At 47.8% G+C, this 12,317-nt stretch overlaps 2 protein-coding genes across 2 annotated transcripts in view; one reads left to right on the top strand and one right to left on the bottom strand.

The window, feature by feature from the left end:
• LOC119399996 (SUMO-conjugating enzyme UBC9) overlaps positions 1-12,317 on the top strand; it is a 562,334-nt gene that overhangs the window by 203,540 nt on the left and 346,477 nt on the right. The window lies entirely within an intron of this gene.
• The window catches only part of LOC119400006 (vacuolar protein sorting-associated protein 18 homolog), a 65,687-nt gene that overhangs the window by 8,757 nt on the left and 44,613 nt on the right, over positions 1-12,317 (bottom strand). The window contains exons 20-23 of the mRNA XM_037666911.2: positions 9,134-9,274; positions 7,857-7,988; positions 5,838-5,919; positions 2,750-2,999 (exon numbers count right to left, since the gene is read on the bottom strand). Coding sequence (XP_037522839.1) covers positions 2,750-2,999; positions 5,838-5,919; positions 7,857-7,988; positions 9,134-9,274 — 605 coding nt within the window. The remainder of the gene's footprint in view (positions 1-2,749; positions 3,000-5,837; positions 5,920-7,856; positions 7,989-9,133; positions 9,275-12,317) is intronic.

Raw genomic sequence — 12,317 nt, 5'->3', positions numbered from 1 at the left:
TCACCTAATCACAACCCGGTATTGCGGCAAAGCTGCCTTTCAAGCTCCGTTACGGTCGAACTTTGCCAAGAGACAGTCAACGTCCGATTGAAAGTGGTCCCTAGATGTTCTATATGCTTCACCTCATCACACCCCGGTATTGCGGCAAAGCTGCCTTTCAAGCTCCGCTACGGTCGCAAATGTATTTACTCAGGAAAACGCTGGTTCCAACATGGAGATGAAAGATGTGGCAGGAGTGGGGGCTCAATTAATGCTGTTTTGGACCTGAAATTTGGGCAGGAAGTCCGAAAAATCGGAAGCCGAAGCTTTTTAGCATCCAAAATTTCAGATGTTCTTATATATTGACGTCTACGAGGCAGATTTGGAACTCGGACTTGAAGGGAGATTACCCTTGTCCACCACATCAGTTGGCCTTCCACAGAAGTTGAAAGAGGAGGAGAGGCTGAGGAAAGGGCATCTTTGCCTACCACATGTAAAGTGTTGTCGGCAGCACTTTGGTTGCACCAAATCATGTACATAAATACAATTCGGCCTCTACATTGCCTCATTCTTGATAAAACAACTATGAAACACCACCCCGCCAGTGCTTCATCAACCTAGAGAAAAGTAACACTTTCATGATGCTATCTCATAAGATTATGATTATAAAAACTGCGCTACAGTTACTGCGAAATACGAAGTCAGGAGGGAAACAGGAAACGAAGTGGACACTACAAGCGCAAACTATCAACTGAATTTTATAAGAATCTCATAAGAATATGTTTACGAATCATCTCTAACTATTCTTTCTGCAGTTTCACTTCGAAGTATTCGAGAAATATTCAAAAAATATTCGATTCGATTCGCACTCACACTTAAATATTCGAATTCGCTTCGCACCCAAAATTTTGCTATTCGCACAGCTCTAATTACAACTACACTGCAATTACTCTCCTTGCAGTGCATTACAATTACTCTGATATTACTCTAATTGCCGAGCATTGTACTTATCCCACATTTACTCCCTCTGCTGCAATTTTTACATATGAGGCGTTCAAACTGATATGCCACATTAACTTTCTTTCAGTGGTCTCACAATGCTGTGTCACATGAATGACGTATCTAGAACAGCGAGCGAGAATGTAAACTAATCATAATTGTTGGAGTTTTACAGCCCAAAACCATGATATGATTATGAGGGACGCCGTAGTGGAGGGCTCCAGTAATTTCAACCACCTGGAGTTCTTTAACCTGCGCCTAAATGTAAATACTCGGGCCTCTAGCATTTCGCCTCCGTTGAAATGCGGCTACCACGACTGGGATTCGATCCTGCGACCTTTGGGTTAGCAATCGAGCACCATAACCACTAGACCGCCACGGTGGGTCATGTTCTCTTTCTGCAAGCGCTCGCATGATAGTGCCACACAAATGATGCATCTAGAACACTGAGTGAGAGATTAAATAACCAAAGGGGTTGTTTCACAAATAAAAAATTTTTAACACGAAAGTGTTTTATGCCGGGGTCCACCAAGTACAACCGTCACGGATATGACGTTGATAAAATGGACGCCAACGGGTGAGAAAGAAAAAAACCAAGAAAAAATACCCCGCTGGGAATCGAACCCACGACGTTGCGGCCGCGACGGCAAGCGCCCGGCGCCCTACCGACGAAGCTAAAACGGGAGATGCGAGACACGGTGCGAACGCGCCTTATATCTTTCACACATTCTCTTTCGCGGCGGGCGGAGCGGGGTGGTGCCGCCGTCTGTGAGATGTGAAAAGAAGTAATGCTTCACGATCGACACTTACTAGCGCTTACTCCGAGATTGCACGCGATATCGGGGGTCATGGTTACAGCGTCTCGATACCAGAGAGGTAGACCAGGTAGACTGGCCGCGCTGGCGTCGCCGAGGCACCCTTGACGCAGTTACGTTGGTTAAGGTCTTTCTTTGCCTTTCGCTTCGTGTTAGCGTGCGTCGGCTCATCAGAGTAGTGCAGCTTCCACGTGCACCAACAGGATTTCTCCGCCGCCGACTGCTTCAATTGCGAGAGCACCGGCTAACAAAACTGCTGCAATACGCGTTGCAGAAAGGACGAGATTTCGACGGGCGAATGTCGTGCCTTGGTGGGGCGAGAGCAGCGCCTGCGAGACAGAAACCAGCGGGACGCACGCGTTTGCGGCTCAGGCTGCGAACCTCTACCTCTCGTATTGCTGAAGCGCAGTGTTTGTTATGTATGCGTGAGCACAGGCGTCGGCTACCCATTACTAGAAAGCGCACACCGTGCCGTTTCTCTCCTTAATTGACGACGCTTCGAAGAAGTGCATACCGGGTACCAGTGTTGATTATGAGCTTGTTGATATCATCCTTACGCGGGATTCACGATTCGCTGTGTCCAAATATATGTTCACACTGTCAGCTACCACAACGGTTTAATCATAAACATGGGCGTTAGTCGTCGCGATAGAGACATGCTGTCAACATGGGTGCATCCACGTCAAACGGTGCTATAGCTGCCAAACACGAATAGACATTGTACAAGGTCTCATATATCACTACACAATAAGTACTACTTCTGTGAAGACACGTTTCACTTTCGTGTTATACCGATTCCTATGACGGAGGGATCAGCCATGTTTTTTTCGAACTTCGGCTGGACTGCTGCAAGGGCAGAGTTCCCTCTAGTAACTCCATGGGAAAACATTATGAGACCAACCAAAGTCAACAATCGACGGAACGGTCAGCAGACAGCGCGACCGACCGCGACGCACCTGTTGCGAAACACCTGTATCTCGGCGCGGATCTCCTTGGCGCTGCGGGTGGCCTCCTCCATCTCGGCCTTGAGTCCCTCGATGTGGTCGTTGTACTCCTCGAGCGAGGCGCAGATGGCCTCCTTGAAGTGGTCGATGCGCACAAACTCGTCGAAGAAGGGCAGGATGTCCTCGATTTTGATGAGGTCGCACTCCTGCAGGAACTCCATGGCGCGCTTGATGTCCTTCTGCTCCGTCACCACGTGCTGGGCTGCACGCGAATTGCCGGAGGAAAAAAAAAGTGTGATGCAACATGCTTCGGGGACAAAGTCATTAGCCGGGAGAGTCACACAAGGAGCGTTTATGGAGCCAATATTTCAGCAAAGAAACTTGTCTTCATTTGGGGACAGCGACTGCTTAACCCCTCGCGGCCCGTTGTCGGGCCCCTCCCGACAACACAACAGGCCGCAGCGGTCCGTTTTCTGGCACCGCTGGACAAGCTCTTTCATGGTTGATTCACACACGCGTTTTCTCCCTGTGGTGAGAAAACAGTGAGATGGCGCATCTCACCATTATGCGACATCTTTTAAAAGAGTAAGAAAACTTCTTTTATGTTAGCTTTGCTTTCTTTAGTATCAGATCAGAATTGACGGAAGGGGGGCAAATGTTTCGGACCGCAAAGGATTAAAGGGGTTGAGACATCATATTTTGAGGCTATAAAAGGACTCACCACACGAAGGGTTGGACACGGAAAAAGTTTAAAATTTATTTTTAATTGGCTTCCAAAGTGCGCCTAAATGCTTTTCTCACAATCGAGACCCATCACAAGCACATCTGACACCGACGTCACTGTGTAGGAAGCGTAACGAAAGTTTTAGTGATGTCACACCATATTAGAGTGACATGCAATGAGTGACCCACAGTACCAGGCGAGCCTAGAGAGCATCAGCTGCAAACCCACATTCGCTCGTTTTTCTCGGTGTGTTGCCGAACTAGCCAACCTTGCTGGCATTTTTCAAAACGCTTGACGCCATGGCACGAACCAGCAAAGATGACACTACAGAACTGTAGTTTGTCCGCACACTTCTTTGCATTAGCTAATACAGGGTTATCGCAGCCGTAAATGTGAGAGCCCGGATAGGTGGGGCCATCTGGCAGTGCTCATATGAAACAGGCAAGCTTAGGATTGTTATTGCAGTAACCAAGTGCATCTTACCTCTCTGCTGGTGTAAATTATCGGCAGCAGCGTAATTTCGAATGTGTTGCCTTTCTAAAATTTTTTTTCGTCAATGACACTCGTCGAAAACAAAGAAAAGGTGTCTATAATTGTGGCTGTCTGCAGCAGCACGATGCAATTAAATTGCATGATGCATGATGCATGAAGCATGATGCACAATGCACGATTAAATTATTTACCGAGAATATATGAATCTTCGAGTATCAATGACGCTTCCTGGAGAAAGAAGGAATGTTTGAAACAACGCACAAGCCACGAATTTGATGTGTCGACCTCTTTAAGTTGTAAGACAGAAGATAAATGTAGAGGTTGATGGCCATGTGGTCTTTATGATGCAAGGGCAAGTGATAGTGATGAATGAGAGCCAGGAAACGCCTTGACGAGCTTGGGAGACAAAACAAGTAGGGGTGTGCGAATATTCAAAATTTCGAATATTTTTCGAATAGTGTTTGCTATTCAATTCGATTTACACTGGAATTTTACTATTCGAACTATTCGAACTTCCCAAAAACAAATACAGTTCAACGTCCGATTGAAAGTGACCCCTTCAAATTTTTAATCTGCTTCACCTCATTATGCTCGTATTGTGGCAAAGCTGCCTTTCAAGCTCCATTACTGTCGAACTTTGCCAAGAGACAGTCAACGTCCGATATGGAGTGGTCCCTAGATTTTCCATACGCTTCACCTCATCACACCCCGGTATTGCGGCAAAGCTGCCGTTCAAGCTCCGTTACGGTCGAACTTTGCCAAGACACATTCAACGTCCGATTGGAAGCGGTCCCTAGATTTTCCATATGCTTCACCTCATTACACCCCGGTATTGCGGCAAAGCTGTCTTTCAAGCTCTGCTACGGTCGCAAATGTATTAAGCCATTAACTCAAGAAAACGCTGGTTCCAACAAGGAGATGAAAGATGTGGCAGAGGTGGGGGCTCAATTAATGCTGTTTTGGACCTGAAATTTGGGCAGGAAGTCCAAAAAATCGGAGCCGAAGCATTTTAGCATCCAAAATTTCAGATGTTCTTATATATCGACGTCTACGAGGCAGATTTGGAACTCCGGACTTGAAGGGAGCACACCCTTGTCCGCCACATCAGTTGGGCTTCCACAGAAGTTGAAAGAGGAGGAGAGGCTGAGGAAAGGGCATCTTTGCCTATCACGTGTAAAGTGTTGTCGGCAACACTTTGGTTGCACCAAATCATGTACATAAATACAATTCGGCCTCTACATTGCCTCATTCTTGATAAAACAACTATGAAACACCACCCCGCCAGTGCTTCATCAACCTAGAGAAAAGTAACACTTTCATGATGCTATCTCATAAGAATATGCTTAGGAATCCTCTCTAACTGCAATTTCGCTTCGAAGTATTCGAAAAATATTCGATTCGATTCACACTCACACTTCAATATTCGAATTCGCTTCGCACCCAAAATTTTGTTATTCGCACAGCTCTAAAAACAAGTCATTCTGTAAACCTCCTCTCTGTATAAAAAAATCAGCTTCGCGAAATGTCGTAAAGTGCAGAACGGTTCACGAAGGAAAAAATTGGCGTCTACATGTTCATAGCACGAAGCTACAAAGGAAATCTGTCGAGGATTTTTCAAGTTCAAAATCTTAGTTGACAAAAAATTAATGCAGGACCAGGACAGTTCTTTTGTAAACTAAGAAGCTTTACTTCAGTATGTTTGCGTAACGAAAAAGACGCTGATGTAAGATACGAACACACACCCGGCACAACGTCCGTATTCTCCTACATGCGTGTCTTTTTCATTGCGCAATCATACTCAAGTAATGGATTAACAACTTGCCCAAAATACCACTCTCGTAAGGACGCTTTCTTTCTAAGAAATGCGTCGGTGGGAATGCTCACCAATCTTGAGCCAGAGTTTCTTGCGCAGCTCCTCGTTATTCTCTGGCTTGTCAGCGTTCAGCTTTGCAAGGTCAATGTCCACCTGGAGGTCAAGCCCCAGTGATGTTAGCAAAAATGAAAACATCCGTGCAATCCATTTCTTTTGCACAAGATACCCGAAATCAAATAAGCAAAGGAGAAGGTAACGGTCAACCAGAAGCACAGTTTATGACATAACCTTTAGGCGTGTAAAGTGCACGTTGCAGGAAGCTTCAAGGTTTAGCATCTGAGTGTCATGCAAAACAAAGCATACACTAACTCTCGGGAGCACAGAAACACCTAAACCAGTTTAACAATGGAACGCAAGCAGGATTTGGAATGCTAGGCTGGTTGGTGTGTTCGCGTTACATTAAAACACTAAATTTAAAACTCCGTAATGCCACCTATACTGGAATGGTGCCACAAGATGGCTCTCTGATTATATGCATGATGATAATTTGATATTGCAAATCTCTGTGGAATCTAGCAAGGTGTCATAAGGGCTAAAAGGGAGGGGGGGGGGGAATTGACAACCACCTATTTGTAGCACAAATGTCAATTTCCCTCTTTTAACCCTTTTGCCACCTTGAAGGATTCCACAGAACTGATCTGCAATATATATGTCCATGTGCTTTGAGTTGTCAATGAATTCGCCCTCGCACTGCCAATTGCTAGCTTCCTGGTTAACTCAATTGTTAAAGGAACTGCCACAGAAAGGCATTGGTCTTGGGTTTGATCCCCGAACCAGGACGAATTTTTCAGTAACTAAGAAGCTATCTTTCTTAGAAATCCGAATTAATTTGCTTGTGGCTTCGTGCTAGACATGGTTTGTTGCCAACTTCCCTCTCATAATAACTTGTAGAGTTTTATGTGCCAAAAGCACTATATGACTACGTGGCAAGCTGTGGTGGGAGACTCCAAGTCAATTTCGACTCCCTGGGGTTCATTAACGTTCACCTAAATCTAAGCACACTGGTATTTCGCATAGGCATTTTTTAACTTTCCCCCCATCGAAATGTGACCGCCTCAGAGGGCTGGAATCGAGCCTGCACCCTCCTGCTTAGCAGCGAAACACCACAGTTGCTAAGCTATCATGGCGGGTATTGTCTCGCATCATCAGAAAATAAAAGGGAAAAATTGTCCGTCCATTATCAATTTCTCAGAAAGAAAGCTTTGCAGATGCTGAAAAATTAGTCCCAGTCTTAGATTTGAAACATGGACCAACACGTTCCTGGGGCAGTTATTCTACCGTCTCTGCTAACGAGAAGGTTAGCAGACTGCAGGGTGAGGTCAAATTAGTCGACGACTCGAAGCACAGGAACACTGTATATGGGAAGGATAGGTTTCATGAATGTGGTTCAAAAAAAGGAAGAAGAAATGTTCTTCAATATAGCGTATGATAATCTTTTTTTCTTTTTCCATTTCACAGGCCTCAGTGAACCCTGTGGAGATTTTGTAGAACCGATCTGCTGTCATTGGTAGACATCCATTCAGTACAAGGTCCCCGAAGCAAGCTTAAATGTATGTAAACTTTACGAAAAACTTGAGAGAACCGGCCGGCGAGCCACTGCAGCAGGTGCGCAACAAGAAATTCAGGCTGAAAACTGACCTATAGTCGGATACAACTTTAGGAGTCAGCGGCATTTCTTCCTCAAAGGCGGATGAACACAAGCCTGCACCAATGGGCGCGCACTCGGGACTGACGTCATGAGCGGGACGGCCAGTGGTTCTGCCTTCGGAGAACATCTGTGCGTGCATGAGCGGGACTATTTCTTTAGTCTCGTAGGCGATCAGCTGCCGCGCTTCGGTCGTCTGGGTGGAGCCTCTCCTGACTTCTTAATTAAGTTGTATCCGACTATAGTCGATATGCCTTCGTCTTTTCATTGGTGAAGACGAGGACAAAGTTTTTAAGATGTGCACAGGACATGCATCACACACGCCTTTAACTTCGTCCTCGTCCTTGAGAGACCAATTAAAAGACGAATGAGAAAGATATCTCACCTCGAGCGCAAGGTCCACGGCTTCCTCGTAGAGCTCCATGGTGGAGTAGATGTGGACGCAGGCCCTTGTCAGGCGCAGCTCGGAGCAGACGCGCAGGGCGTACTTCAGGTCGTAGGGCACGGTGGTCTTGTCCTTCGATTAGAGGAGCACGTCGTACGAGGTTAGGCAAAAGTGAGGTTTGATCTGATAGCGCTGCCTAGAGTGCACATTGCGTGCGATATTCCATATTCTGTTTCCTACAGCAGGTCACACTATGAAGACAAGATGTAAAACATCTTCTTGGGCGAGTTGGTTTACCCGTAGAGAAGCTATTGTAGTGAAAAGAAACGCAGAGACAGAGTACAGGACAAGGCACTAACGCACACGGTGATCTATACTCTCATCTGTCTGTGTTCCTATGCACCACACTGGCTTCTGTAAGACAAGATGTGTTCATGTTCGCACTTATGCCTATGATCCAATACGGCCGCCCATGTATGCAGCCAAAAAACAGTGCTTTACAAGTAAAAGAAACATGTACTACAGGGTGTTTCTTTTTAGAAATACATATTTTTTATAACAATTCTATGACAGTCGCGCTCCAGTTGTTTTCGCATATATACCCTATGTCGAGGTGGAAATACTTTGCCGCAACTAAAATGACATTGATTGGACTAATGAACAAAAGCTCGTTCATTAACTTCTAAATTATTTACTTGGGGGCAGTTGTTTATATTGGAAAGTTGTAGTGTATGCCAATTTATGACATATCCAAGCGCAAAATCGAAAATGATCACGCTCGACACGTAGAAAACACTGCCTCAAACTTCGTCACGCAACAGGGAAATAACGAAATTTGAAAATCAAGGTGTGCTGAAGCCAAATATGGTCGGGGAAATCGGCAGGCATTCTGAAATACAGAAGTAGACAGTTTATTATTTGAGTGCAATGCGTGGTGCTTCTCTGTTTCTTTCTTAACTAAACTATAAACAGGAGCGAAAAACTACTTCGCCTGTCTGCAAGAAGTGCTGCAGTGGCTGCCCCCTGAGCTTTATTCTTCGCAGAGCAAAAAAACATTGATATTGTGGTTTTCTTTTGCCGAGCTCAAAAGAAACAGATAAGCACCGAACAGCACGCGCAACAGTAAGGCGATCCACTGGCGCAAGTGAAATGACTTGCCACTTTTCACGAAAAGATACGCCCGCAAAGCACCTTCATTCAAATTTCGTCACTTCTTTGTTGAGGGTAGTTCCGGTCTGACGTAGCAGAGAGGTGTTAAGTAACAAAAAACCCCTCACTTGGCCCTCGCGGTGGAGGTAACACATGAGGTTGTTCTCATCCAGCCGAGCGTACAGGGCAAGCAGGTAGTTGTGGATGGCCTCGTCCCGGCTGCCCAGCTTGTAGACACAGAACTCGAGGTAGCGGATCGCCTCGCAACCCTGCATGCAAGGACGTCGTGAGTCGTGCCATGTTAGGCACCGATTGAAGTTCGGCTATATTGGTTTAGTTTTTTTTTTATTCTAGTAATAGTTATATTGTTACGTGAGTTACGTGAGTGACGAGTCGCTTTTACAAGTCGCTATTCACAAGATGTATTTGCAAGAGCGGCTGTAGCGCTGACCAGTCCGGCTCCGAGCTCGAGCAGCTAGCGACCTTCGTCCTCTTCGTCGGGCGCACACGCACGTCGACAATATGAATTCCGGCAGCCTACATGTAGCATAACCCCCGGCGGCAAAGGCGCCGTCTCGGCGCATCTAGACGTCAACGTCATTGGGCGAGTGGTACTGCTTCAGGCGTGCGACGTGTACGATGTCGCTGGCATGCGGGGTGGATGAAGACGACTGGGCAGCAGGAGCGATTTCATAGGTGACGGGAGTCACCGCACGAAGCACTCGGTATGGCCCTGTGTACCGAGAGAGCAGTTTGTCGGACAGGCCAACGTGCCGGGTCGGAGACCACAGCAGAACCAAAGAACCGGGCGAAAAGTGTACGTCGCGGTGTCGTTGATCATACCGACGGCGTTGGTTCTCTTGGGAGGTCAGAAGGCGAGTACGAGCGGCTTCGCGTGCATGAGCGGCCCGGCTGATCCAGGGCGTATTCAGTGGTCGGAGCTGCTGGCAACGGAATGACTGTATCGAGGGGCAATGTGGGTTCGCGGCCGAACAGCAGGAAAAATGGGGAGTAACCAGCCGTGTCATGGCGCGAGGAATTGTAGGCAAATGTCACGTACGGTAGAGCAAGGTCCCAGTCGGAGTGGTCTGAGGAAACATACCGGCAGTTGGAACGTCGTGAAGTTCGTGGAGTACAGCCGAGCGGAGGTGTTTGGGTACAACAAGCAGCAGGGGTGGTCTGTCTGGATGAAAGTTGTGGCGGTAAAGTGTACCATTCTGGAGTACGAACGAGCGATGAGATCGGTCCGAAGGTGAGGATTCAAGGCACTCGATGATAGCCCGTAAGGATGCATCACTGCGTTGCTCGTCGGCTATGTGGGTCAGTTGGGAAACGGTGCACACGCAAGCGTCGGTGTCAGGGACGGTGCGCGACTCGCCAACCGGATAGCGAGATAGGCAGTCGGCGTCTTGATGCAGGCGTCCAGACTTGTACGTCACTGCAAACGTGTACTCTTGCAGTCGCAGAGCCCAGCGACCAAGTCGACCTGTGGGATCCCTTAATGATGAAAGCCAGCAGAGCGCGTGGTGGTCGGTGACTACGGAGAAGTGAGTGCCATATAAATATGGACGGAACTTGGAGACCGCCCAGACAAGAGCAAGGCATTCTCGTTCGGTGATCGAATAGTTGCGCTCCGCAGGTGTAAGGAGGCGACTAGCGTAGGCGATAACGCGGTCGTGTCCCTGCTGACGTTGGGCGAGGACGGCTCCGATCCCGTGACCACTGGCATCAGTTCGGACCTCAGTCGGGGCGGATGGGTCAAAGTGGGCCAATATAGGTGGCGTCGTCAAAATTGTGATGAGGTGAGAGAAGGCGGCAGCTTGAGTGGACCCCCACGAAAATGGGACGTCTTTCTTTAGAAGATCAGTTAGTGGTCGAGCGATTGCTGCAAAGTCTTTCACGAACCGCCGGAAATAGGAACAGAGTCCCACAAAACTCCGAACATCTTTGGCGGATTGGGGTACTGGAAAACTGGTGACGGCACAAATTTTCTCAGGGTCTGGCCGCACACCAGAAGCATCGACGAGGTGGCCCAACACTGTAATCTGTTGGCGGCCGAAGTGACACTTCGACGAGTTCAACTGGAGACCAGCATTGCGGAAGACGTCGAGAATAGCCGACAGACGCTCAAGGTGGGTCTCAAATGTAGGTGAAAATACGAGGACGTCGTATTTTCACCTACATTTGAGGTAACAAAGGCATGTTGACCATTTGAACCCTTGTAGCAGAGTGTCCATCATGCGCTCGAACGTGGCTGGGGCGTTGCATAGACCGAAGGGCATAACCTTGAATTGGTACAGGCCATCGGGAGTGACGAAGGCGGTCTTTTCTTGGTCTTTCTCGTCCACGGCAATCTGCCAATAACCGGAGCGAAGGTCTATGGATGAAAAGTAGCGTGCGCCATGGAGACAATCGAGAGCGTCATCAATGCGGGGCAAAGGATACACGTCCTTTTTCGTAATTCGATTTAGATGCCAGTAATCGATGCAGAAACGCCACGTGTTGTCTTTCTTTTTAACCAGGACGACGGGTGACGCCCAAGGGCTCGATGAGGGCTCAATAATACCTTTAGCTAACATCTTGTTTACTTCTTCTTGAATAATCTGGCGCTCCGATACGGACACCCGATACGGTCGACGGTGAATGGGAACAGCATCACCTGTGTTGATACGGTGCTGCACAAGAGAAGTTTGGCCGAGTGGTCGATTGTCAAGGTCGAAGATCTCGCGGTAAGAAGCCAAAAGGCGGATGAGGGCGGCTGATTGCGCTGGGGGGAGGTCTGGGGCAATCATGGGGCGTAATGCCATGTCGAGGCTTGTGGCATCGGGTGGGCGACAAGGAAGATTGGAGCATACGTCTGCTGCAAAAGAGGTGACGTGGTCATCGGCTAAGGACTGCAACGTCGCGATTAGGATGCCTTGAGGGAGGACTTGCTTTGTGAAGCCGAAATTTATGACGGGGAGATGTACCCGGTTAGCGGCTATAGTTATGACGCAGTGAGGCACAGTGATGTCACGTGCCAGAAGTACATCAGTAATCGGCGTGACGACGTAGTGCCCATCCAACACGAATGAAGTCGTTGTTAATTCGGCGAATGTTAGGGCTTTAGGCGGTAGGCGGATGAAATCCGTGGTACAGAGGCTGTGTGGAAGGTCGGGGTGAATATCTGGCTGAGGAGGAAGGTCCAAGCAAAGAGTACCAGCGGAACAGTCTATCAGGGCAGAATGGGTCGATAGGAAGTCCATCCCTAGGATGAGGTCATGAGGACAATTATGGAGCACCGTGAATAGGACAGGAACGTAACGGTCGGCG

The sequence above is a fragment of the Rhipicephalus sanguineus genome, chromosome 7 (genome assembly GCF_013339695.2).
Source record: "Rhipicephalus sanguineus isolate Rsan-2018 chromosome 7, BIME_Rsan_1.4, whole genome shotgun sequence".
Taxonomy (NCBI): domain Eukaryota; kingdom Metazoa; phylum Arthropoda; class Arachnida; order Ixodida; family Ixodidae; genus Rhipicephalus; species Rhipicephalus sanguineus.
This window is presented reverse-complemented; position numbering and strand designations above follow the sequence as displayed.